We start from the raw sequence: 27,223 nt of genomic DNA, 5'->3' as shown, positions 1-27,223 counted from the left end.
TAACAAGCACACCAACAACAACGTGCCACCACCAACCATTTGACGACGGATCACCTTTATAATACTGCTGCGTACTTTATCATAAAAAAGCCAGTCAGTTGGTTGCATCTATTAAACCAAACCAGTCCGTATTGCCTTCAGTCAGTCATATTATTAACCTTCATTCGACCAACATGCTTACTACTACATGCGAGAGAGTGATAGTATAAGTTAAAATGCAACATACATAGAAATAATTAGGGTAGAAATGTGTAGTAGAACGAATGTGAGAAAGAATAACAATGCTCTTGCTCGTCATGTTTGGGGAGTTTACCATCTTTCTACCGAGAGAGTTTGTTGTATAGTGTGGGCGCAATAATCTACTGTTATTTCAAAGTGACCCTGCTACTGCAAAGCTGCTGAAGGTCACTCCTTATTTCCACAAACAGCATGTATATAGAAGCATCATCCACTTAATTGACCGACTACCGACATAACTCATAATAGTTGCCTTCTGAAGGCAGCCTTCACCATTCGCAATTTGTGTACAACAAGCAACAGTGGCCACGTCAAAGCACGATTATAAATTATAATAACTAAAGTCAATAGCCACCACTCAGTCAAATAATTAAACTATATATATAGTATATACATATAACTTAAAAGTTAGTGCAACTCTTTACCGTCCATACATACATTGTCCTTATCAAATTGCAACAAATACTACACTACACACTACAGCCTTATCCGAAGATACAAGTATTTTTAAGAGTGATTCATTCGATGTTATTAGGATATGTTCAATTAGCTTCCTAATCGTTATACCAGTTAGATGATTGCAGGAGTAAAAGTGAAATCCTCATTAAAACTCAATCGAGAGATTATTTTCAATTTGAACAAGGTGCAGATCGAGTAAAAATGGGTGAAGAATTTGAGCCCGACCAACTGGTCGAATTTTGTCAACGTCTTGGACTCGCGAATGATGGCTACCTGGACGAAAAGGAATTGGCCATTGTGTGCAACTGCATTGGACTTCAGGCACCAGAAGAGGTTAAACAATAAAGATTATTAATTAAGTGGTAGCTTTATTATATAAATAAGCTCTTTGAGTTCTTCACTATTTGATGTCTTCATTAGATGTTGAAGGAACTGTTTGAAACTTTGGATACGGACAAAGACGGTCGTGTCTGTCTGGATGAGCTGAGTCAAATGCTGAGAGGTATGCCCAAGAATCCTGCGTCCCCGGAAAAGCATAAGGTGTGTATGTATGATTTAAAATTATAAAACAGTTGAAACATACTATGTGGAGAAATAATCTTGTTGATTAAATAAACATTGTCCTTGTTAGAAACCCAATGATTCCACCACCGCGACCACGGGCAACGGCGGGCCTTCGTCATCATCGCGTCCAGTAGATTTTTCATCCAATGTGTCCATAGCGAACGGTGATAGAGCCTCTTTTTCAATTTTGGACCCCAACTGTTCTGGTTTCACGACAAGTGGTTTGGTGCTTGACATGTGGTCACAGTGGGGAATAGGACCAACCGAGGGTTTGTCGATATTGAAAGACCTCGGATTTCCTGTCTCCTCTAAAACCTGCTCCATCAATGTCTACGACCTCACGAAAGCACTGGAAGAGGTTGTTACCTTGTCCAATTGACTCGTATCTAAATTTAGTATCGACTATGACTGCAATTCTGATAATTTTCTACAGGAAACCGACAGCGCCAAAGATGCATTGTCACCAGTCATTCAAACAGCTTTGCTCACCTACAAGACGGAAACGCAATATTTACGGTGAGAAAATCCTTATATTATGTGTAAAGACATTATTATTGTGTGTAAAGAAATAGTGATTTTAAAAAGTTAATTTATGATTTCCTGATCAGATCCATCTGTGAGAGCATGGAAGGTGAGCGTGACAAGTTGCGTTCCGATATATTCGAAGCGCACCAACGATCATCTTTGCTCGCACAGGAAGTGGTAAGAGTTATTTTAGGGCACATATTTTAGTGTTATATTATACATTATAACATATTATTTTAAATAATATTTTAAATAATGGTAAGATTATAAATTTGCAGGACGAACAAAATGCCCGTCTGGAGAAGAACGGTCAGATCCTTCTGCAGAAAATGGAAGCCAAATATGCCGAACAGTTGCACGAGTTACAAGTAAAGTTTGGCAGTGAAAAGGAGTCCTTGCAACAAGCTCTTTATCTTGCCGAGTCACAGCTCAAATCATTGGCAGGGGACGACTCAAAGTTAAAAGGCCATATTACAAAACTAAACAATGTAAGAATCCTAATAGTAATAACAATTATTGTTATTCGTATTAATTGATTTCTATAAGTATTAATTAAATGAACTAACTGTAAAATAATTCATTTTTTGACCAGGAGAATTCTGCTCTGGAAAGAGAACTTCAAACTCTAAATAAAGAGATTCGAAACTTGAACAAGGCAAAAACGAATTTGGAGGCGGACATTTCTAGATATGTCGACCTGGAAAATAAGGTTAGTACATACACGGAAATAATTTCTGACGCTCAATAGTATTCTACTTTCATTAATGTTCTTCGTCTCCCTTATTTTCCAGTTACTCGAGATTGAACGGCGTAGTTCAGAAACAACAGCCATCAATGAGGCCAAACTACGCGAGGCCCACGAGGAGGTGACTCTACTACGCGATCAGAATGATGAATTATCCGCCCACGTTGAGACCATGCGAGAGAAAGTGAAGACCTTGAAGGCATTTCACGAGAAAGCACGCTCTACGAACAAGAGAAGGAAGGGTTCGGCCAGTGCGAGCGGAAGTAAATCATTATCTCTTGAAGTTGATGATCGAGGAGGTGGTGGCGGACTGGATGATACGGACAATGAATATCCACTTGAGAAAAAAATGGGCAAATTTCACCTCCACCTCGGTCCGGGTTGTGGAGATGTCACAATGTTATCGTCTGATGGTGAGCGAACTTTATGTTCTCCTGACTCGGAGTATAAATACACAATGTGTTACATAATCGACCTTTTACCCGATCCAATTTCATCATCCATACCACTCGACTAATAATAACGAAAAACTAAAATTTGTGTTTCATCGCTCTCTCTCTGCAGAAGTGGAAGAGTTGGAGACATCGCTAGCCAACTCTTGTGGTGCCAGTGAACCAGATTCTGGCAATTTTCCAGCACTTCGTGCCATCGTAAGTTGCATACGTATCTAATACGCCTTTACTTTCACTTTTACGACTGTGAGTGGAATCTGAATTTCGCTAGGTTATATTGTTTATTTGCCTGGCTTCCACACACACTCTGATTTTCTGCGTTGTTTCGTTTTATCGAATTGGGTCGTATAATTTGTTATTAATTTGTTATCATCTGTGTTCGTCTGTATATCCAACAGAATTTGTCGGCCTGTCTGGGTGAAACGTCCACCGACTCTCCAGTCACATCTATCATGCCTCCAGACGATTACGGCAGCAACACGACGTTAGAACGAGAGCTGGAGACTGTTCAGCGCAAGATTGACAGCACTATACTCGTGGAGAATAAAAAGTTCCACTCTTTGAAGCATGAAATTGACAATTCGGCAAGTAGTGAAAAATTTGGTAGGGAGGCTGTCGAAGTTGCAACACAAACGATGAATACCGATGATCATTCTAAGGATGACGTGGACATGGAAGATATGACCAAGGTTTGTTATCCGTCTTCTGCATTATGCATATATAATTTACATATATAATTTACTGTCATTCTTCAGGACGGAGGACTGGCCCAACTCACCTCCAGAATAGCACAACTCGAGAGTGACGCTATCATCATGGATAAGGAGCGTCGTGACCTGCGGGACACGTGCACTGACTTGGAATTGAGGTAAGTGAAATGCATAAAAAATGCTAACTTTAAATAATCACGACATACGGAAGATTATATCTCCGTCATAAACAGAATATAAAATGGGAGTCCAAGTTCACAGAGAGTTACTACATACTAAGATTTTTAAAGTCAGATAATCGTAAAGATGGAGCTGGTATATATTTTTTTTGGCAAATGGAGAAGTAAGCTGCGCTTCAAGAAAGTGGGGAGGGGAGTGTACGGAATAAAGGCTCCGATGATTTTGAGAGTATTATATTTGCAATGTCTGAATGATGCCATTTTTTCCTCACATAGCCTGGACCTGTTGAGGGAAGAGTACGAAAAGTGTGAGGATTACTGGCACGACAAACTGACGGAAGCTCGCGAGATTTACGAAAGTGACAAGTCCGCCATGGACGAAAAATTTCAGGACCTTCTCACCAAAATCAAAGAGTACGAGGAAACTTTCATAAACAGTTCCTCCATCTCAAACTACCAGCCCATGCGTCTGCCTCCCATTGAGGAGAGGGCGAATTTGGAGCAGCAGGTAACAGAGCTGGAAGATGAATGCGAAGGCCTGCGGAGAGAGTTGAGGTCGCTGAAAGTGGAACAGGACTCGATAATTTCCAACTATCAGCGCCAATGGGAGGTGAGTCAAATTTTAATGGTGGCATATTATGTTTCAAGCTCGGCTTTTTCACGAACTTGATTAATGTATATTAATGTATTGCTTGATTGTGGACAGAGTCGTGCCATGGAGGAATGCAGTCGATTGGAACAGCAAGTGTCCGTCTTGACTAAAAAGTGTCACGAGTATGAGAATCGTCTGAGCTCCTTGGCTGAAGAAGGTTGTTGTGCTGCAGTCTCTCTTGATAAGTTCCACTCACTCTCACCACAGTATCATGATCACCACTCCTCCTTAGAGTACTAATCACAAACACAAACAAAAACTCCATTCATCAAACCATCCCTCCCCCAAAAAACAGTATGAACGTTGTTATCAGCAAATCTGTAGTTTCGCTTTGGGACGTAATGTTTCATCCCTTTTCTCATTTCATCCTCCTGTAGTTTCTTTCCGTATTCCTATTTTTCTAGATCGGCGGTTGTAGGAACTACTTTAACACACAATACATAAATGACAACTTTAAAAAATTTAACAACAATTTGCTTGGGTTCTTTCAGAAAGAAGCACATTGGACTCTTCTGGTCTTTTGGACATGCTTCGTGATCGCGTGAGACAGCTCGAGTTCCAATTGAAACACCAAGAGGATCAATTCCGTACTCAGATATCTCAACTGGAGGAGAGAGAGAAGAAGGCTAAGATGAGGGACAAGACAAGGAGAAGCTGTTCTCCACGAATAGAGACCAAGAACTATTCGAGTGCTAGCAACATTATGTCGTCCTCCCCACAACCGCCACAGTCACTTCCGGCCCAAATGTGGAATAGTAACAATAACAACAACAACTCGCAGGAGGCAGTGGATCTCAATGGGACGAATCTATTGGGATTACTTCAGAACCAAACGAAGAAGGAGGAGGTACAGGGAGAGGAGAATAAGGACAAACTCAGCCCATTTCAAATTTGGCCGCAGCGACATGCTCATAAAGAGGAGGCTATGGGCAACAGCAAAAGCGCGAGTCTCCCATTCATTCCTGTCCCTGTTGGAGAAGGAGGAGGGGAACAATACCCCACTCAACAGAATCTACCATTCTCTACCCATGTGAGTGTACTGATCATGACTATTTATTTTTCTACTGTCCACAAGTACATATATATTCCTGTGAGGTGGAGGACAATATCACTTGATGCATTATTTACATGTTTCTCTCATTTTTCCCAGGTCTGGAACAATCCATCATCCCAATCATACCAGCAACACCCAGTCTTTAGCGACCCTTGGACCCCACACACCCAAAATGGGATCAATGGTCGCAAGGCATGGTGTCACGTGGAGCTTGGCTGGCTGCAGGCTCTCCGGGCTCGTTTAAGACAACGGGAGAATCAGTGTCACGCGCTTCAGAGGGCACTGAAAATTAAAGAGATTGAGACGGACAAAGTGATTACGGGTACAAAAAAAATTATCTGCGTCTTCTTATTACGTATGTAGTATGTAACTAACTATAGTTTTATCCTGTTCCCTCAAGAAATGCGATATCAACGAGACACTGAGGCAGCCCATTGGTCCCACATGATGCAAGCTAACCAGGATCTGCTGTGTCAACAAGCCACCCAGTACAAGGAACAGGGGAGTAAGCTAGCCCAGTCCGAGCTGGTCATGAAGAATCTCTGGGTGGAAAATGGAAAGCTCAGAACGGCGCTGAACTCAACTGAACAACGCGTCCTCCAATTGGAAAATCTGCTGAAATACCACATGAGCCTTCAAAATCAGCAACTTCAGCCTCCTAAACCAGACAACCACTCCCCACGTAGCCTCCCCTTTAACCATCAGCCCAATTTCACTATGTAGACTAGTTAAATCCACAACTATTTATGATTCTAGCAGCGATTAATTAGTGACTAATTTAAATTAGTTTATTGTTGTGCGACCCTCTTGAAGACTATTCTTCTTCTTTCGAGAAGGAAGCAGTCTGCCTACTCTAGAACCCTTGTTTTTTGTTTAGTTAAGTATTAAATATATATCGACGAATATATGAAAAAGTAACGATTGTGATAACTTGAGAACCAGGTAGTAGATTAGACACAAGTCGAGAAACGTACAGTTACCAACCACTAATAACTAGATAGTACCACTACCAAACCTCACATTTCAAATACATTACCACTGTTGGACCAATTTCGAGGTCACACAATGTTGTTACATATCATTGTATTTAGCAAATTCCAAGCACTGATCCTACGGAACTCTTTTGATAAATGTCTCAAGTATGCAACCAGAACAAAGAATTTCGTGTCATGTACTGTCTGTAGGCTAAAAAGTAGAAATAGACACCATAAGCCATATCATAATATAATCATAAAATATGAATAACCAGGGTTATTTTGTGACTGCATTTCCACATACTAATACAGAATCCGTCATTTTCTCATGTGCAACTATATGCAACGATATATTTACTACACGTGTACATAAGAAGAATATTTATTGTGCCCTGCATGAAAACGATGTGCCTGATTTGTTATAAGTTCTAACAAGACTCATTCTTAGATAATATTGTGCTAAGAAAGAGATGAAATATTTGCCTAAAATTATATTATTATATTGTATTTAGATGATAATGACGCGACACAGCTTGTGAACAATGATCAACTAATCCATCCACAAAGTCAGCCTTACTCGAATTATTCTAGTAATATTAAGAAATTGTCAGACAATTTGAGCAATTACCACGTTTTATTTTACCTCGTACATATCTCGTTCATCGAGACGAACAAAATGATAAAAAAATAAAACTTCTATAAAAGTAAGAAATGTGGAATTGGACGGAAGTTTTATAATGCATACGATAACTTGGCATTGGTAATACTATAGTCTCACTTAGGATTAGAGTCACCATTCTAACCGCGTGGGTGCGCCGGAACCTTCTTTGGGAATGTTAGTATACATTTTGTATAGGCCAAAGATTAGGAAGGAAGCAAAGATGAGGACGACGGCAACCACTGCCGAGCTTCTGTTATTTTTCCGAAGTGACTGGAGCCGGTTCTCCTCCCGTAGGAGAATTTTCTTCAATTCCGCTACGTCTTTCTCTGCGGCCTCCCTGCGCATTAAATTACAAATAAATATTTCCGAGGGTGGTCATTTTATTTTGTAATCAAATCCCAAAAAACACATCATATTGTGGAGTTACCTCTCAGCATTAGTCATGGGTTTGTACTTGAGACTACGTTCCAGTCCCTCTAGTCTGAAAAAGTACGAGTTGATAAGCTGCCCTGTCCTGTCCAACTGCAATCAATTCCATGAACAGTAAGTAGCAATATCTAAAAAGGAAGCTCAAAGTAATAATTTCGTAATATTAGTCATGCATACCTCAGACATGACGGATCTCTTTGTTGAAATGGCGTCCCCCTCCATTTGTGTCGTGTATCCACTCAGCCCCCCGCTCCAACTGCGGAGTAATAAAACAGATCACATTATGTCACACCAACAAGACGGTGGGAAAAGAAGGAACATCAGTTTTTAGTCAAATAAAATAAAAGGTTCGAAAGCCATACAAACTTTCATTCCATATGACAGTTGCAGCAATCACAGCGTTCGTTAGTGGAGCATGATGAATGCATGCGGAACGGGTCATTTAAACCTCATCGTTTCGTTTTTATCTTTAAAAACAACACAAACAAATCTGGATGTCACTATTCGCCGGCTCTCCCAGTTTGCTGCCCGATTTCTGAAAGGTTATTTTATCCTCGCCTCGAGTTGGGTTGGTTGTTTTCCATATTCCACCCACCGACTCCTTTTTGATGACTTTAGTTAATAATCCACGTTTACCAACAGTGACACAAAAACTACTTAAGTAACTTTATGTATTCAGTATTAGGATAAGAGAGTCGACTGCAGTCGGGTCGAGAATTTCCATAACCAAGAGCAAGAGCTTACCAACCGTGAGCTAACCAAACCGCAACACGCCATGAGGAGGACGAAAAAGCTATAACCATCACTGCACTGAAATCACCTCATCGCATATCCTCTCATCTGATAACACGTCCACGGTAGGACAGGCTACATAGCTGCACCAACCCAATCGGATATCCACAAGCACAACGTATGTATTTACATATGCCTAGTCACAACTGCCAATTCTAATTTTAGGCCGTCTGCCGGCCCAAGAATGAAGAAGAGGGAGTGAAAATAAACGTGGGGTGGGAGCAACCATGGTCCTCATAGCTCCACAAAGGAGAGCTGGGAACACAGACCTTAGCAGATAACGTCGTGAGGTGGATGGACCCAACAACGACCGGTTCAAATTCAAGTGATGGCCTAATCTCCCGTCTTGTCTTGTACACATATCTACATATCCGCATCATCCGCAAAAAACATTCGGCACTTTCTTCTCTACTCCGTTTACTTGATTGCTTCTCATCTTCGAATATCATCATCATCATCGTCGTCATGAAAAAGGAGGTGATAAGAAGTTGGAGCAAACGAGATCCGATTTCCTCCACTTCTAGGCCGCTGTGCAAGGAGAGGAAGGCTGTGTGAATTATTGCTAACACTCTGCACTGCCAATTGAAACGAAACTAAGCCAGAACGCCACCAAATAGGACCACACATAAAAAAGAAGGTCGCCTTCCACTCCCCCCATTCATATCATCCTCCACAACTTGTTTGTGAAAGACAGCTATTACGAACTCTGGTGACATGCCTGCCCCACAAGTCAACTCGCTCCTTGATTAATCCCATAATGCTCATATAACGAGGGGATGATTAGTGCGATTGGAAAATTAGTGATGTTCTCCTCCCTCGTCACAAGTGATACAACAACAGTAGTGAGATTATACATATAACGCAGATTTCATAAAAAGATAAAAGTGGTGCACTCGAACTCGATTCTAGCTGCAATAATAATAGGCAGATTTATCAGCGGAGGTGAGTGAACTGTGCGACAATTAGTGCAGGGTGGAATGTCGGGCCATGGGGGTAGATGGCCACCGGGCAGCGGTGGCGGAAATAATAGCAGCCGACCGCAATCGCCTTCTCCTTTTCGAGGCCCACCGCCACCACGCCCACCTGGATGGGCGTCCCCAGTACCGCTTAGAATGACCCAGTCCCCACCACCCTTCCTCATCCGGTGAGTACGCTTTCTCCATTGGTATTTTAGAAATTGCTTCAACTATAACTATAACCAACTGCGTTGAATCCTGACAGGCCCATGGTTGGTGGTGGTCAAGGTCAGGGTCAAAGTTCGCCATTTGGTCGACCCAGTTGCACATCGCCCTTCAGCCCTCCAGCACCCCCACAGGGCATGATACAAATGCAACCACCACTGAGATGGACACCAAGCCCGGGACCAGGCACGCCACCACCGCGACACCATCCCTTCGCTGGACACGGCACACCTCCGCCAAGACCTGTCTTCAGGCCACTCATGCAGGTGAGCTTAGTCAATAATATCATTGGGCACAGCTCTCTTGTTATTGTAAATTACAATTTGTAATTGATGAGTGAGTGTAGTTAGTACATATTATTACTTATTAATTACATTATTCTGGACATTCGCCAGAGTCCGGCTCCTGGTCACCCAGCACCGCCCCCACCACCTTTCAGCCCAGAACTCATCCAACTCCAACCTTCGTTCGACATGGAGTTTGTCTATCCAAGTGGCATGGATCCCGACTCGATTCGGCGACACCACGCCATGTCGATTCCCCAGGAAAGCGTCGACGATGGGCCTTCTACTGCAGATATCATTGCGGCCCAGTCACAAGATTACGTGGACGAAAGACTAGCCGAGTACCAGGCGACAATTCAACATCTTCAGGGTAACTACTATGCAACACTTTTTTTTCGCTTTGGTTTTAGCCAACTAACTTGCGACTAAGTAATTTTCCTTTAATACACTACAAATAATATGACGTTACTTACCTTAACTAAGATTGGAGGAGTTTGAAAAATTCTGCACCCTTGCCTCACACGTTCGAAATGTTTTGCATAAAATTTATAAATACAACTTTAAAATTAAACCCGACTACGAGCAGCTGTTTCGGCGATGGTGGAAATCCTTTGTCTCTCTCGCATGCAAACCATGGTTTGGTGTTTTTTAGCTACTCCAAGTCCAATCATGGGTCGATATCATCTTATTATTACACAGAGCAGTCGGTCTATGCTTGCAGTTTGGTGCTGCCTCGTGCTCTTGTTTGCGAAATCTGACCTCGTTTGTGCAAAAGTAGTGTAGCATCAGCGTGGCTTGGGAACCACCGACACAACAACCACCGACTCGATCCTCAGCTGAATTCTGTTTTCGACTGACTACTGCTGATCAGAAAATAAGCTGATCTCTCTCCGAGCAGTGTTTAAGCAATTAGCCGAGTACCAGAGGAAATTAATTGCAGACGAAATTGCCAATCACCTTGTACATATAGTATTTTTGCATAATGAAAATTCCACTCGCGCATTGGCGAATTGAGTAAACACGTATTATATAAAAAGTGCATGAGCTCTCAATGTTTGTAAACACGAGTTTGTGGACGAAACGGAAAGGCAAATAAATTCTAGTTGAGAATAAAATGTGCGAATGCTATTGTGCATTGTTTTCCTACGATTTTGAACTCGTTGGTGACGTGAAGCATAGTCAGAACTGATATGACGAATAGTAGTACCATAATGGTACCACCATTATTTGATCTCGTGAAAGGAACAATAAGACGCAAAAAATTGTGAATTTTAGTCCAAAAGTTTGATTGCAGCCTACTTTGTGGTAAAATACATTTTATACTCGATTTTATCCAATCTTCCTCACAAGGTAATTACGCAAATTTGACCTATTAGACTACTTTTTACTGAATTTCGGATCGGGACCGGGTCGTATTACAAAGTTAGCCCTACTTGATGGACGCAATTTCATTGTTTCCTCCAGAACACGGCCGAATGTGTACATATTTAGTCACAGAATAAACTTGACATTTTACGATTGCATGGCAAACAATGAGGCTACTGGACATTTTTCAGCCTTATCCCATTCAGTGTGAGTTCGAAATTGGGGATAATCGGAGGCTCCGATTAGGAGCACGCTTAGTGAATCATCCTCCAGTCGAGTGACCTCTCATGCCGTAGAAAACGGTCCAAATGTCGAATTTTGTACCAAACGATGCATATGAAAACGTTTATAAAATATTTCACCGGTTAACCTTGCTTGCATCTCAATGTTTAAAATATTCCATGCCGAACTGTCATCACTTGGCTTCCCCCTAAACTTCTTTATCTTGCTGACGGTTGTTGCCTGAAGAGTGTAATGACTATAATTATATAGCTCGAAGAATAATAATCGCACAAGTTCAGCCACCAGGTCTTTATCTCTTTATCCTTTAATCCTCCCTCATGCAAATGCCGGTATTACATGTGGTAATAATGTAGCAGGGATAGTTGTAACACCACTATCGCATGTCCCGTATAGAAAATGTTGAGCTAGGTCAGGACAGGCAGACCTGGCTCAGAGAATATGTGCGAACAAAAATGTTAAATTGCAGCATAACGCTTCTCACATTACGGTTTGATAATTGTCCAATTATTTAGATGCCATTGAATTGATGGATCAAGTTGCATGTTCACATCATGAATGACACCGGCATGAACTGAACTACATACATATGTTAGCAAGAGGATTAGTATTTGTTATTTTATGCAAATGAAACGACATGCATATCATTGAGCAGGATTTAAGAACCAAATCCAATAAAGTGGTTGGGCTCCAATAGTGATTTGATTACCCATGTTTTCCAAGAAGCATCATCAATTGAAAGGATCTAGTGGACCAGTTCATGGTATTATTTGGTATCCAGTTTTTTTATGAGAAAATGCTCATTTGCATAATGCTCTAATTAATATTTAACCATAAACCATGGACATGAAAATTATCCACTTGATTGCAATCAGTCCAAATCCGCCCACCTGCCAATGTTTAGGTTTTAGGTAGTACGGAGTTTGGTTACATAAGCAGGGAGGTAGGCAGCCAGGTCATAAACATCTTCCAGAGTAGTTTTACATAAGTCCATGCATGCAGAATGCAGCAGCAACAGAAATTAATAAAAGTCTAACAATCAGTGCACATAGGGAAGGCGAGACTGTTGTTGTGAATGCATTCTTGAGTACACAATTTGCATTCTAGGATTAGCGTTACTTAGAGTATGTGGAGGTCCGTGTAATAATGACGCTTATATAACCGAGTACCTCGTACACACTTATAATAATAATATCTGATCCGTAGAAGAGTTATAGAGTTGGGGAGACGAGCAAAAAGTGCGAATATGTAAGTCGACCTTGTTGTTGTCTTGGCTGGTTATGTGCTCTTCTAGACAAAACTTACAACTAACTGCCATTCAAGTTACTATCTCTTTCTGCAACCACTTTTACTTAATATCGGTAGATGTATTTATTATGTACCCACTGTGACTATGGAGTGGTCATAAGCACGACTCGCCAGCAGTGTTTGGTCCGCTGTTTTGTATGGGACAATAAGTATTCACAAGATCAGGATGATTATGAGGAGGACTGCAGTTCCTATGTTATTCTTCGTCCAAATGACCAAGGCAAAAGGTGCGGAGAGTTTACTTTTCAGTCAATGTGCACCTCTTAAAGCAACCGGACCTCGATCCGCGTCTGCCCATTTCGTTCACATCAACTTTATCATTCGTTTCATTTCATTTGCGTGCGTGTGTATGTCATTCATATTTCAGAACATGTTAATAGTTGTATCTCCAGAGCAGTGCAGTATTATTATTATACATTTGTTCTAACAGTGCGGTGGATCAGATACACCGATATTTGCAACTATTTATATTAGTAATTAGTAGAGCTACAGTGATACAGAAATACAGTAAATTCCAATCAACAATTAGAAAGTTTGTTAGAAGAGTATCAGGATGGAGAGTGACGATCATGAGTATCATCCCGAGTTGGACGTGATGGACGACGATGAGGGAGAATTATTGAGTGACGAGGATCAGTCGGGTGATCGAAGTGCGAGGGCAAAGCGTCGCAAAAAAACCCGGTCCCGATCCAGATCCAAGTCTCGCTCCCGCATTCTGAATGAGCGAGTCCTATTTTATGAGCAGGTGTTCAAATCTGAGCAACGCAGCAGTGGTGACCCTGATCTGCTCCTCACTGGTGAGAGCAGGGGTGGTGACGAGGAGGGGACTTTGTTGAAGGGAATTGTGGAGCTGGAGAGGAAGTTGGAGGAGAAAAAGAAACGCCAACAGCGAGGGGGAAGTGACAGCGAAGGAATTCTAAGGACACATTCCCCATTTGCCGTCAACCTTAGGCGAACCCCGTCTCGGGAGGGGAACAACTTTAGTCTTACAACTTCCACTACGATGGACGAACAGGATGGCGACATTCCTCACGTGGTCAAGAAAACCTTTTCCTACGAACAGCACTCTTTCACCGAAACGGAGAAGGGGTTGCCGGGAAGAGAATTTGTGAGTCCTGATGGCGAGCGATTTTTCTCGCGAAGGGTCGAGTCGGCAAACTCCTCCTCCCAAAGAACTGTGCTCATGAAAAAGACAGAAACACGAAGAACTGTAGGACAAGCAAGTCAAAATGACCCTGTGGGATTATTAGACTCGTCAGAAACTGGGATTTGGAGCAGCGTGGGTGCTTCTGGGGCTTGGACTCGACCAAACACAGGCACCACACCTCAGCTGCAAGACCATCCAATTTATCAGTCAAAGTCCCCATCGGGCGACCCCAACATCACCACCATCACCAGGTCATCCACTAGCTCCTCCTCTTCCACCAACCGAACTCTGTCCACCCGCATCCTCAAGTACGAGTTCTTGGGGGTAGCCACAGACAATCTCGCCCCAACCACAACGACACGGTCTTCCCCATCGCCTTCCTTTAGTCGTCCATCTTCCGGATCAATTCCATCCCCGTCCCCACCAGCCCAATTTATTGTTCCGTCAGGCCACGTGCACCGAAAACTCCTCGTCAGCACGACAAAGGAGGAGAAGGACGTGGGGGAGGAGGAAGCGGCCTTCAACATTCCCCTCTTAGCAAGATCTCCGTCGAGTGGGATCGGAAGTCCGCCAGACTCTTTCAGAGGCTCGTCATCCTTGCTTCACACCGTGCCCCACACGACGACGACGACAGAACCACCGCTGCCACGCCCAGCTTCCTCCTCCGCGGAAAGTGAGGGGAGCAGTGCTGGAGGGGGAAACCGGGTGTTGGACTGGCGTCGTCAGTTTGAGGACGTGGAGGAGCGTGTGAATCGAAGCATGTGGTGGCGCCACACCCCTTCGCCCGGGTGGAGTGAGGAAAGTGCAGAGTTCTACTCTCAGTACTCCCGCCAGATTGGGGGTGGGGGTCGGCTGGAGGACCAGTTGTCACACCACAACCCTCAGTACACAAGTGCCAAAACTGTGGGGGACTCTTTCGACTCCCACATTGCAGAGATTAGAGGCAAGAGCGACGAGTATTTTCTATTCTAATGAGCAATAATTAATTTAATGCTGCTTCTTCCTTTTTCTCTCGCGCCACCTTCATTAAATTTAATTGCTCTATTTATCGCCCATTATTCTTACTTATTTATGGCGACAAAAATACAGTTAAAATACGACAGTTAATATTACTGGGTTAGTAGTGCACCGTGCAGTGTCGCGTCGTCCATTAATGTGCAATTCTATCGACACCAAGTGAAAAATGGATGGATGACTTGATCACTTGATAGAGTTTGAAGCATGTTGTCGGCGTCTCATGTTGTCATCGGCATTCATTCTTTGTGACATAATCCATGAAAAAAGCGAGTGAGCTTATGTGGAGCAAACGACTTGACACATCTCTCGATTCCTCAGGCTGGCCTCGGCTGCTAAAAAGCTTATTCATCTGTTTGTTTTCATTCCTGACATGACGCCTCGATTCATTCTTGATTTGATGATGATTCAAGTTAAAGTGGAGAAAATCATGGTGGCCAAGAAAATAAACATTATCGATCTCTCGTATTTATGTACGTGTTCTTGCATAACTCGAGTCAAGAGTTTTACTGGAACTGGTTTGGGCCTCTGACCAGTTTTCGCATTTCTTGCCATACATGGAGAGCTAGGGAGATGCAGACACAATAACAATAATGGACGTGATTATCTAAGCAATTTTCTTGACCAGCACCAATCTCTGGCTGTCAAAGAAAACTCCAAAATTGTGATTTATTCACTAGCGACCGAGGGTTGTTTGCAATAAAAGTGCAGCAAAGTCATTCATTACAAAGAGCGCAGTTTGCAATTTTGCATCACAACGAAGTGATTGTATGACTTTGTGTTTGTTTGTTTGGTGATTAGGCATCTCTCCAACTCCAATTAACACTCCTTCCGTCCGTCACCCATTGAATTCACTCTTAGAGAAAATCACTTGATGAGCGATAAGTGTGTAGGGAAGGAGATTATGTACCTGTACTTTGGGACTTTTGAGCAGGGGGTCCTAATGCCAGGGTCTGCATTAGACTACTTGTAATGAGAAGTAAAATGTGAGGTCGGGTGGGTCGGGTGGGTCACGTTATTCGATTTTCTCTACGGATGCTGCCAAGAATGCTCAGAATTTCTATTTGATGGCGAGGCTGGAAGTGTGGTATGCAGTACACCCATTACCAGTTTTGTATTGCTGGCAGATGTTCCCCCACCAGGGTTGGACAATAAAACGGGGGATGATCTCACCTCATGCACTATGAGAGAGAGAGCTTCATTTCATAAACAAAATTCAATGGCAATAATCTATGGCAATAATACACGGCCATCCTTCTCTCTTTGACGTAGGTTTTTTGCCCAAGTTGTTGCTTTGAAAAAAATGCACAGCAAAACCATCCAGCGTGTAGTTATGTGAGAGCTAATTCTCTATTGTTTTCTCATTTCATTTGTCAGCACACTCGGCGTGTATCGGTATATGTGCATACGAATCTGATGTGCCTATGATGTTGGTTGGGTTATCTACGATTTCAATTGCAAAATCTCTTTAGCGTAGAATTGCATAATAGCTTGTATGTAGTTTAATGGGATGATATAGTGCATTTTTAATTTTAACTCCACTACCGTCGTCGTGCGTGCTGTGCTTCGTCGATATGCTGCGATGACCTCACCTCAGTGTACACACACCGTCTCGATCGGCATTAATTGAGTGAATAAGTGCTCATCAGAGTTTTGTCAACTTAATAATGCTGCTCCTACAATTTGCTCTCGTGATTTGTGATGATACGATATCATATTAGGCAGATGATGCGTTAAACGATCCGTAGATGGATGTATGGTGCGTCTTACCATGCAATACAGCCAGTAAATAGATACTTGTGCGTTATTTTGTGTTCCACGATTTGTCTAATTCGCCTCACTCTTGTTTCTCATGTCGCTGTCTATGCATTTCCACAAATGACTTCTTCTTACTCAGGGAACGCATTTTTTGTCCATTTTTTGCACTACTTTACGCAACCTTAGGTACATTTGAACCCATTCCTATGTATTGTATTATTTTTAGCCGAGCGAGTGAGTTAGCGCGACTGAATTACGTACTCGTGAACATTTGTAAACATGATCTTGTCAAATAGAAATCATATGCAAACATAGAGTCAATAATAACGATGGATCAATAAGTGATTAAAATTTAAAGAGCTTCTCATCCTCGTAAGATGCTTCCTGCTGTACTTTAGGATGAGGTTGCTATTTCGCCGGTGGAGGCGACGACGTCGTTGTAGGAGTGTCAAGTATTTTGTTTGTTAATCAATAAGTAAACTTTGGGATGCTGCTGCTACTAAATATTTCCAAGATTGTATTCTTATGATGATGACGATGGCGATATTTCGAGAGATGGACTAATATTGACACACTGGTCCACGCTGGATGTGCAATTTGCATTCTCATACATATTTGTTCATTATTTATTTGTTATTATGAATTCAGTGTTTCTCCGTTCAAAAGGTGTGATGGATGGCAAAGGATAAATTAGAGTAGGTATAATATGCTTAAGTTATTTAGGAAGCTGCAGTAGTCAAGTAGTCCCAACAAGATTGGGAATCTCAATTTGAGTGTGTTGTTGTTGTTAAAAGTTATTATTACCTCCGCAACACAGATTGGCAAAGTCACAATGACGACGACGACTCGAGTGGTGTCTCATGGATCTCCACTATCAAATCAAAGTCAAAAGTATAGTAAATTAACAGGAAATATGACCAAATTAACAAGTCCAGCCTTGTATTCTTAGTTAAGTCAGATGAGCTGAACTCGAGTCGATTAGTATATTTAGGTATCCAATACTTGTAAAAATTAGGCATGAATCAGCCTCTAACGTCATCTTCATTCCTGATCGTGTGCTCATATAATACCGATTTATTTGAGTGGGTTGTGACGGAAAGATTACTATTTGTTGGACCTGGTAAAAGTCAGAGAAAATGGAACATCTTGTGGATGAGTAAGTGAATGTGTGGGTGGGTATTTTACACTGCCTCAAAATTATGGTCAGACAATGTGACCACTGGTGCTGTTAAAATTATGATATTGTTAGTCAAATGAATGTCTGGCTTGCTTGTTTGTTGCCGTTGGTTTGCTTAATTGCTCTATGCTACTCATACTTACAAAACTGATGGCATGCAAATCCTGGCAACTAGGATGCACTACAAAATTTGAGATTAGCATTACCTCTCTTTTTATACCTCTACAGATGAGCAGGAGAGGGTTCAAAAGAAGACTTTTGTTAACTGGATCAACTCGTACCTCGCCAAGGTAAGTAAGAAAATAGAGATATGCGTCACTTCTGTACAAAAACAAACCTGGGTCTTCCCATCATTTCATTTAACGTAGAACATTTTTATTAGCTTGCCATCCAATCGCCCAGCAAAATGACTTATTGCTTTATCATCGCTATTTTCGTTACTTTCTCTCGTCACCAGTCACCAGCAGATATCTATTTAGCTCCATATGTGAGAGAAAGCGTGAGTGCGTACACACGTGCGTTATCACCAGAATCCGCATGGGCGATGATAGATAGCATGACTCCAGACTGTCAGCAGCACATTATAAATAATTTGGGGACGCAGGAAATGATGGAGGATGAATGGAGTTGGAGGTGGCGTGACCTTTGCAAATTAGCCGACGGCCGATCCAGTAGTCAGACTTTGATTCCCTTTATGACAGCCACACAAGCAGCTAGTTACGAGCATATGCATATGTACGCATGCTAAATTGAACCAGGAGGAATCACGAAGGACAGCACATTAGATTAAATAGGTGTTACAGATGGATAGGTGGAATCTCAGCTCATTTCTTATGCCAATTTTTGTAATCGGTAACCTCCGATTGATCACACACACGTCCTGTCCCTGTCTACATAATAGCGAGTCTAAATTTAATATCACGATTATACGATCCTCCTCCAGTCCTCCAGGCAAGACTATAGCATAATCATAAAATGCATTAAAGGCTTATCCTGCATAGAAAGGTACATGTAGGGGACAGACGCGTTCGCCATTGTTTGAAAGGTCATATGATAATTATCTTGTGGCTTCCGCATTTCAGCACGTTCCTCCGCTGCACATTGTGGACCTTATCGAGGGTCTAAAGGACGGTACCCACCTTCTGGCCCTCCTTCAAGTCCTCTCCGGCGAAAGACTGGTGAGTATGCGCTCAAAAGTAGTGCCGGGCACGACGCATCATCTCTAAATTGTTTGTTCTCACTTTTTTCTCCATCCTCCGAACTTTTCCTTTCTTTCGTTCGCAGCCCGTGGAACGAGGACGGAACGCCAAACGACCCCACTTTCTCAGCAACTGCAACACTGCCTTAGAATTCCTGCAGAGGAAAAAGGTAGGCATAAATACACTGCGAGAACCTCGAGTAAACAAACCCTGTCAACTCACTGCTTGTTCTCTAAACATGTTAGATTAAACTGGTCAACATAAATTCTTCTGACCTGGTGGACGGGAGACCGGCCGTCGTTCTTGGACTTGTTTGGACAATCATCCTCTACTTCCAGGTAAACCTTTTCACCTCGAAAGCCATATGTACACCAGGCCATAATTAATTCTCTTGTCAACTATAATTAATTAACCATCACGACTCGTTGTTGGTGGACAATAATTGAGCAATGTGTTCTTGTGTATCTACATAATGAATAATAATCATAACACTGTGCGAATTTACTTGATTACTAATTTTATGCTCACTAATAATGAATAACGTTATTTGTATGTGAATTTCTCCAGCTTCGTTGTAGGGACCCCAAAGTGGTACGTATCTCTCTTTCTCTGTAAATAAACATCTCATTTCACTCCCTAATTTTCTCACTCGTGTATTTGTCTCAACTCGCCTCTCGCTTGCTTCACTCACTTGTTTGTCTCGGCTCGCCTCCTCTTTTTATCAATATTCTCTTCTTTTTCTCTTCATTGTGTGTGATGTGAAGTGTCTTTCCCGGTGTTTATAGTAAATAGCTGGGTGGGTGGAGGTAAATAGTTTCGAGTATAATTTGTAACCTACACAGCAGCATTTTAAAATTATTTATACACTTTGTCACATATTATTGATGATGCGTTTATTTGTAGAAAAGTAGAAACTTGAAACGTCACACAGTTTGCACAAAATTGCATCAAAATATTTCGTAGCACATGAAGCTGACCTTTGTGTTTCTGACAGATCGAGGAGAACACGAAGGTGCTGGCCAGTCTGGGCTACCGTTTCGGCGCCCCCACGCCCACCCCGACTTCACAACTCGACGGTGGCAGATCAGACTCTGCATCGCCAAAGACAACGACCCCCAGCACGCTTGGACGCATGACCCCGTCAGATCGGTGGAGAGACGGAGCACGAAAAGCACTTCTAGCCTGGGTCAAAGAAGTTGCCCACAAGTGAGATACAAAAAACCTCTTTCAACTTTATTTATCTCGATTAGAATTTGCATTCAGAACGAAGTTAGCACTGCACAAAACTTGTATTTAATCCTTTTAACGGCCTTTCAGGAGATTCGGTGTGGCGGTGAATGACTTTGGATTGAGGTAATGATAATGATTTAATTTCCGAAACGAGTAGAAATTATTATTTAAAACTGAGGAAACTTGAGAAAATTTATTTTTATGTAAATATATGAGGAAAATTCATTCTTCTTTACTTATTCGTGGCATTTATACATAATTATTGAGCTAAAACTAAATTACCTAACAAACTGTTCTGCTCGGGAATAGCTGGCGGGACGGGAACGCTTTTCTCGCCATCATCAACAGTATCCATCCCGGCCTAGTTGACATGGAGGGACTGCGCCACGCCTCAAATCGCACTCGCCTGGAGACGGCGTTCAGAGTGGCGGAACAAGAGTTGGGCGTGACCCGTTTGCTTGACCCCGAGGACGTGGATGTGCCCCGACCTGACGAAAAGTCAATCATGACCTACGTAGCCCAATTCCTCCACAAAAGTAATGAGCCCCGTCTTCAGGCCGACTCGTTCTCCTCTGTCCAAGGGCTATACGACGAGCTGCAAACGTGGCTGATGCAGAAGACTCAATACATCGAACACATGAAACAGACAGGGGCACTTCCCCTCTCCTTCCAACAGTACGAAGCCATCCACTCTGAGTTCCAGTTGAAGCAGGAGCAGTACCACAGGCTCAAAACATTGATCGAATCTCACTCCCAAGTTGGAATCACGCCAGAATCGTGGTCCCAACTCCAGTCGCTCTGGAGAAAGTTGGAGTCTCAGGTAATTAAGCACAACAAGTGGCAACAACACGTGCAACTGCATATTGATGCATAACGGTCTTTGTTTGTGGTGTTGCAGTTGAAGGAGTGGGAGTGGAGGCTTGATGCTGCCTTGCCAGATCCCTTCGGATCGTTTGGCGAGTGGCTCGCAAAAGCAGAAATTCTAGTCATGGGGTAATCAATAATTGATAAATGGGTGATATTTGTGAATTTTTGCAAGATTGGAAATATAAATAGCAACAATATCATATCTAAAGAGCATTATGAAACGCAAAGGAACGCGTTGGGTTTTTCTGCTATGTTGTTGTATTCTATTTGTACTATTTTTTATATTGATATTTATTTTCCTCCAACACATTATTCACAAAAGCTATTTTGGTAAGCGATGCTAACAGTCTAGTGTATTGTGTTTCCATTCCAGTGATGACGTACCTTCCGTGATGGACGATGAAGCTGCCAGAATTCTTAACGCCAAAATAGAAGACCACAAAGTAGGAACGACGTGTATTACATTCGATGAACAAAGTCACAATGTTTTTTTATCATGTTAATTCACATTGCCTTTTATATTGGCTTGCAGGCATTTTTCATAAAGTTGCCAGAAGTGTTGTCCCAATTCACAGAGGCTCTGGACACTCCCATAGCTAACCAAGTGCCTTCCGGACAATTGCAGTCGATGGCCACGAGGTAATCAGCGTCCCACTCGTAATTCCGTTCTAAAAAATGCTGTAGCAATATGATGCATAACATTATTTTGTTTAGACTTCACGCGATTGGACCACTTGCGACGAAGCGAGCTGTCAAACTGAAATTCCTGGAACATAAGGTATTTATTGCTAATGATATTTTAGAGGACAGGAAATCAATCATTTTCTTTCCTTCCTTTATTCAATAATTGCATATGTTATCTGTGCACAGTGCTGTTTGGTAGCGTTTATCGTTCTTGTCGAGAATAGACTGAAACAATGGACTGTAAAATACGGGAGAGAGGATCACGTGAAAACACTTCTCGATGGTGAGCACAAATATTTACTTGCTATCAAGAAATGAGCGAAATTAGAAGAAAAAAATTCTAAATACTGCACCTGCAGAGAGACTTCAATTTTGCATGAATTGTGTCAAAATTTGCATTGTGTTTTTTTTTTAATTTTCAGCCTACAACAACTTTGTCAACAGGAACAAGATTTTCCAAGAGTTTGAAAGAGCTGTAAGTATCTTTTTCTAAATAGAAGAGTTGTGTATCCAGATTGTTTGAAAATTAATTGTTCTCTGTTTGTGACAGTATATTGATATGCAACATGTGATTGAAGAATTTAAACGGGAGGGAGGAATCGGTTAGACTAAATTCTTGAAATTATTTATACATAGTTCATGTAGTTAAGTCCTATGTAATTTTTATCGTTTCATCCATGTAGACACACGAGAAGGTCGCGTGGCGGACCACTTTTTATGGGAAATTGGTGAACGGTGGAAGTCTGTGAGCATGGAGCTCCGATGTCTTCAGAGCATGTTAGAGGAGGTGATCGCATACTGGAGGCGATACGACTCGGTGGCCCCTGAGTTGGAAAACTGGATTGACCGATCTCTCCCCATGGTCTCTCACCTCCCGGAGGAAGAACGGATGGAATACTTCCAAGACCTTGGCGTCTGGCACGACAAGTTTAACCTGCTCAACGACACAGTCTCCTTCCTCGGAGCCACATGCGATCCCAGCGTGGTGGATGACGTAAGTATTATTACAGGCTTTGCATTTTTCTTTCACACCGAGAAATAATCTAACCTCATGTCCAATTATTTAACTGGATTTATTTCATAGCTGAAAATTCACTTTTCCGTCCTCACGTCCAAGTGGGAGGCCCTTTTTAGTCACGTCAAGCAGTACAAGTACGCTGGACAGATGCTTCGAATGCGAAAAGACTTTCTCCAAACGCTTTCAGGCCTTCAGAAATGGTTCGTTTTCCTTTTTCCATCAACAATTAACATTATTCTATTCAATTCGAATATATTCTATATTATTCGATTCTAGGCTCCGAAATTCGGAAGAAATTTTGGGCGCCCCCCACCCTCAAAATCTGGATGCTGCAAAAGATTATCAGAACTCACTCCAGGTAAAACTCTTGAACTTTTTAATAACGGACACATCAGAAGATTTTGTGCGACTCAGGACGTGGTTCTCCTTTTTGTTTTGCAGAAAATAATGGCTGAAATTGACGATAAAGACGAAGAGTGGCGTGTCATTAGTAAAAAGTTCCAAGCCCTACTTCCCGAACTGGCCGGGGACGAGGTAGACCGACTGATGAAGACGATTAAAAAAGAGAAAGGTAAGTCCACATTAAAATGAAATTTAGCAACTTCAATTATTACTTACACTTGTGCTAATATGCAAATTTATTTTCTGCACAGAATGCTTGGTCCGCATCCGTGGCGGGGTAAGTATTTATTCATTTGTTTAGCAATAATACTCAATAAAATTACCCAATTTCAAAACAAAAATGAAATCGTCTTTCTAGGTGCCTCAACGGCAAGCACAGATTCATCAACTCCTGACACAGCAAGAATCCTTGGAGGCAGGGCAACAGGAGATCGCCGAGTGGTTAAGCAGTGCCGAAGTCCTTCTGAATTCACACGTTCTCACGGGTGGCCCCCAACAGCTGCAGCAACTGTTGGACAGACATCGCCAATTTTTTGCCAAAACTCTCTACTACAAGACGATGCTGGAGAGCAAGAGCAAAGTGGTGGGAGGGATTGTTCGATCCGGAGAACGAGGTCCAGGTGTGGAACATCTAGTCAAGAACATGCAACTCTTAACGGACCACTTCAAACGAGTAGAGCAGAGTGGGCAGGCTTGGGAACACAAGTTGACAGAGTGTATCCGTTGTTGGCGAAACTATGACGAGAACAAGCAAACTGTGATTGACTGGATGGGCACAGCCGAAAAACTGTTGCAGGAAAGGAACCTCGAGTCAAAACAAACGGTGGAGGCACACAAGGTTGCAAAACACATCTCACTTTATACTTTAATCATAATTAGTCTGACAAGCAGTCCAGGACACCAATATGACAACAAAAATAAGGTATAATATAATGTGCTTTTGGTACAGAATTATTTTGACCAAATCAACGATCGTCCGGTGCGCCACATGACGCAAGCAAGTCGTGATCTCCAACAGTGGGTCAGCCCCGAAGAGATGGATCACATCAACAAGACTGTAACACAACTTCAAGCCAAGTGGAGTGTAAGCCATACCTTTATTTTTACACTCTTTGGTCATTTAGTCAGTTTTAAATATGCATAATTTTTACAAATGTTCAGAAAATAATGGCAGCAGCTCCGATCCATCTAGCCAAACTAGAGTTTCGACTGGAGGAGGATAACTTGGCTTCCTTGCTCAAAGAGATGGACAGAGAGATTACCAATGAGCATCAACTCCTCAACCGGAAGGAGGACTCACAAGCAGTATTAAGCAGACACATGGTAATATCAAGAAATTACTCGCTATTGTGATGCGATCATCATTGTGAATGTGGTATTTGTGTGCAGACGTTCTTCGACAAGGGGAAGGTGAGCCATGATGCAAAGGCCTGCTTGACAAAGTTGAGCCAGATGGAGTCGCGCTACACGGTCCAACACCCAGAGGACACGAGTCTCAAGGTAAGCTGCCACGCCTATAAACGAGTAGCTATCTGATGTTCATGTAGCAAATGTAGAGCTTCCAACTCATGATAAATCAAAACTGACATCTCCAGGAACAACTGTCCCAAGCCAAGGCTGCCTCCAACACCATCACTGAACGCATCAAGAATTTGCGAGTCATTTTAGAAGAAATCCCTGTCCAGATGAATGCCTATAAAGCAAAGTAATAAACCGCTCCCCTTCGTATTCGTATATTTCTGTGTGTGTGGAGGTCGCAAATAAATATCGTAACCGAATTGACAGGTATGAGGAGGTTGTGCTCTGGATGGACTCGGTGGACGTGGCCTTGAAGAGTATTCTAGTCGAATGCACCGACACCGTTCAATTTGAGACTGAAAAAGCCAAATTCGTGGTGAGCTCCCTTTCTTTGGCCTACATAGCCATATGCGTACATCTATGTGCATGTGTTATCCATGTTTTGACTATTTCCTACCGTTGAAACTTTTAAATTATTGCATGTAATTTATTGGCCTAAAGAATGTTGTACTTATTATGCAGCTTGTGCAGTTGCGGGTAAAAAATATTGCTTTTGTCGTAGTAATTCATCAATCGTGTTTTGCCTCATTTCATTCATTGTCAATATTGACGGCTTTCACATTGCTAATAAATAAGGGGCACATTTATATTTGACTTTAATCTATCCACCGCAGGAAATTTGTCGTGAAGTTGACCGTCGTCGCGAAGATATGAAGCAGGTGAGCATATGTATCAAATATACATTACGTAGTAATTATGTATTTGCAGTACAAATACTGGAGACAACGCCTGATCTTATTTTATTTGTCATAGTTGGTCCAGATGTTGGATTCCCTCGTGTCCCGCAGAGCAGACGAGGAGGCGTTGAGAGAGCAAGACCAACTTGAGCAACTTATCACGCGATACAAGAATCTTGTCCCCACAATTGAAATGACCATGATTAAAACGGACGTCTACTCTCGCTGCTACACGTATCGAGAGGCATGAGACTTTGTTCATTTTATTGTTCAGCATTTCTTCAAAATTTCATGGACAAATTAAACCACTTGGGACGCAAAAAATCCCTCGTCATTGTTAACAACCTCTTTATTATAGGAAACTCATCGCGTCATTGGTGCCCTGGGAAATGTGGACGACTTCGCCGTGAACGAGACGCAACCCTCTTCTCTCGAAGAACTCGAACACCTCATTGGGCAGCAACACAATTTCATCAAACAGTTGGACGGCCAGCGGACCACGATCGTCAGCTTGCTCCAAAAGGTATGCAGCAAGCAGTTTCGACGAGCAGATGCTTATGAATTAAATGAAAATCGTAAATGGAAGTAAATACTAACATCTATGTATTTGTGAATATGTGCCCAGGGGAAAGACTTGCAGAAGGATGTCCACTCGCCAAAATTTATTCCGCAGCAAGTGCAACTCTTGGACAGCACCTGGAACGACACATATTCTCACGCTTCCGACAAACTGAAACAGTTGAAAGGGGTGCAGAAAGTGTGGCTCGAGTATAGTTCTCAACGAGACGATATTCTTAACCTCTTGGGCCAAGCAGAGTTCGAACTCAAGAAACTAGTGCCAAAGCATGACCCCAAACAAGTAGCAATGGAACTTCGGGCGAAGCAGGACATGAGCATCGCGCTGAGAGAGGCAACGGAGAACATGTTGAAGAGATTGAGAGAATTGGCAGTGTCTTTGGGCAGCGTTTCCGCACCCGAGAAGGTATAGCCTGCATTGGTACCCACAAGGTATAGTATATTAAAAGTTGGTCTAATGCGGGATGCGGTTTTGATTAGGCGAGCGTTTTGGAAGATGAAGTAGGCGAGATTGAAGAGCGGCTCAAATCCATGGTCGTTTTGTTGGACAACAAAGTAAAGCACTTGGGAGAGTCGAACGCAAAGTGGGGAGCCTTGGGTGACAAGATGGAGGAAATGCGAGGATGGATGAAGGGGGCGCAGAAAGCAGTTCAACAACTACTCTCCGCCAATCTCAGTCCAGAGGAGAAGCTTAGAAAGACAAAAGGTAGCATGACAAAATAGTGTACACGAAAAGCACATGCACGAAAATACCATTGTATTTTCGTAATCACTCTCGTTTCATAGAATTGCAAGCGGAGATTGGGCGTCGAATGGGGATGTTGCAAGCGTTGGAGAAGGAAGCACAAGAGCTTTTGAGGGCAGAGGCGGCTGAGGCCGAAGGGGAGAAGAGTGGAGACGACAAATCATCAAGCGTCATGACACCCATCCAAAACCAGGTCGTGTTGCAACAAGTGGATTCCATGAAAGAGGAGCTGGTAAATCTACACGAGACCGTGGCAGTTCAAAACGCAGCCACGTCGCAGGTCATGGCAGAGGTTAACAAACAGTTTTTCACTTAATTTCCAAGTTTTTTTGCTTGAAGC

The 27,223-nt window shown here is 42.4% G+C and overlaps 3 protein-coding genes across 8 annotated transcripts in view; 2 read left to right on the top strand and 1 right to left on the bottom strand.

Annotated features, from left to right (window-relative positions):
* The first annotated feature begins 22 nt into the window (after positions 1–22).
* Positions 23–7,259, top strand: LOC110859179 (ninein). Its single transcript, XM_022108053.2, has 16 exons — positions 23–1,029; positions 1,117–1,236; positions 1,328–1,618; positions 1,694–1,776; positions 1,869–1,962; positions 2,064–2,273; positions 2,378–2,494; positions 2,577–2,943; positions 3,095–3,180; positions 3,381–3,671; positions 3,738–3,850; positions 4,148–4,481; positions 4,578–4,680; positions 5,015–5,553; positions 5,674–5,899; positions 5,978–7,259. Exons 1-16 carry the CDS (start codon positions 898–900, stop codon positions 6,298–6,300), a joined length of 3,429 nt encoding a protein of 1,142 aa, XP_021963745.2. The 5' UTR covers positions 23–897; the 3' UTR covers positions 6,301–7,259.
* On the bottom strand, positions 7,167–8,565 carry LOC110859182. Its single transcript, XM_022108057.2, has 4 exons — positions 8,004–8,565; positions 7,819–7,897; positions 7,640–7,734; positions 7,167–7,549 (listed from the first exon to the last, which is right to left on the bottom strand). Exons 1-4 carry the CDS (start codon positions 8,081–8,083, stop codon positions 7,342–7,344), a joined length of 462 nt encoding a protein of 153 aa, XP_021963749.1. The 5' UTR covers positions 8,084–8,565; the 3' UTR covers positions 7,167–7,341.
* Positions 8,566–8,877: 312 nt separating this feature from the next.
* Positions 8,878–27,223, top strand: part of LOC110859381 (nesprin-1) — a 59,195-nt gene continuing 40,849 nt past the window's right edge. For 3 of the 6 annotated variants that reach the window (XM_035859326.1, XM_035859328.1, XM_035859324.1), the window contains exons 1-35: positions 9,256–9,577; positions 9,655–9,880; positions 10,010–10,268; positions 18,136–18,197; positions 18,990–19,085; positions 19,192–19,275; positions 19,352–19,444; positions 19,674–19,697; positions 20,101–20,312; positions 20,424–20,459; positions 20,646–21,156; positions 21,235–21,329; positions 21,577–21,646; positions 21,736–21,842; positions 21,918–21,981; positions 22,074–22,170; positions 22,310–22,362; positions 22,438–22,489; positions 22,571–22,881; positions 22,972–23,105; positions 23,182–23,263; positions 23,347–23,476; positions 23,559–23,584; positions 23,666–24,145; positions 24,257–24,391; positions 24,469–24,630; positions 24,697–24,807; positions 24,903–25,012; positions 25,093–25,201; positions 25,500–25,544; positions 25,639–25,806; positions 25,921–26,085; positions 26,188–26,544; positions 26,619–26,844; positions 26,925–27,175. In XM_035859326.1, coding sequence (XP_035715219.1) covers positions 9,411–9,577; positions 9,655–9,880; positions 10,010–10,268; positions 18,136–18,197; positions 18,990–19,085; positions 19,192–19,275; positions 19,352–19,444; positions 19,674–19,697; positions 20,101–20,312; positions 20,424–20,459; positions 20,646–21,156; positions 21,235–21,329; positions 21,577–21,646; positions 21,736–21,842; positions 21,918–21,981; positions 22,074–22,170; positions 22,310–22,362; positions 22,438–22,489; positions 22,571–22,881; positions 22,972–23,105; positions 23,182–23,263; positions 23,347–23,476; positions 23,559–23,584; positions 23,666–24,145; positions 24,257–24,391; positions 24,469–24,630; positions 24,697–24,807; positions 24,903–25,012; positions 25,093–25,201; positions 25,500–25,544; positions 25,639–25,806; positions 25,921–26,085; positions 26,188–26,544; positions 26,619–26,844; positions 26,925–27,175 — 5,310 coding nt within the window. In that variant the 5' untranslated portion in view covers positions 9,256–9,410. Of the gene's footprint in view, positions 9,578–9,654; positions 9,881–10,009; positions 10,269–14,711; positions 14,902–18,135; positions 18,198–18,989; positions 19,086–19,191; positions 19,276–19,351; positions 19,445–19,673; positions 19,698–20,100; positions 20,313–20,423; positions 20,460–20,645; positions 21,157–21,234; positions 21,330–21,576; positions 21,647–21,735; positions 21,843–21,917; positions 21,982–22,073; positions 22,171–22,309; positions 22,363–22,437; positions 22,490–22,570; positions 22,882–22,971; positions 23,106–23,181; positions 23,264–23,346; positions 23,477–23,558; positions 23,585–23,665; positions 24,146–24,256; positions 24,392–24,468; positions 24,631–24,696; positions 24,808–24,902; positions 25,013–25,092; positions 25,202–25,499; positions 25,545–25,638; positions 25,807–25,920; positions 26,086–26,187; positions 26,545–26,618; positions 26,845–26,924; positions 27,176–27,223 lie in introns of those variants that run through there. The other 3 variants (XM_035859329.1, XM_035859325.1, XM_035859330.1) reach the window with 3 other exon arrangements.

This window comes from Folsomia candida, unplaced genomic scaffold, assembly GCF_002217175.1.
Source record: "Folsomia candida strain VU population unplaced genomic scaffold, ASM221717v1 Fcan01_Sc025, whole genome shotgun sequence".
Classification (NCBI taxonomy): Eukaryota; Metazoa; Arthropoda; class Collembola; order Entomobryomorpha; family Isotomidae; genus Folsomia; species Folsomia candida.
The sequence above is the reverse complement of the archived record's forward strand: the minus strand, read 5'-3'. Positions and strand labels throughout refer to the sequence as shown.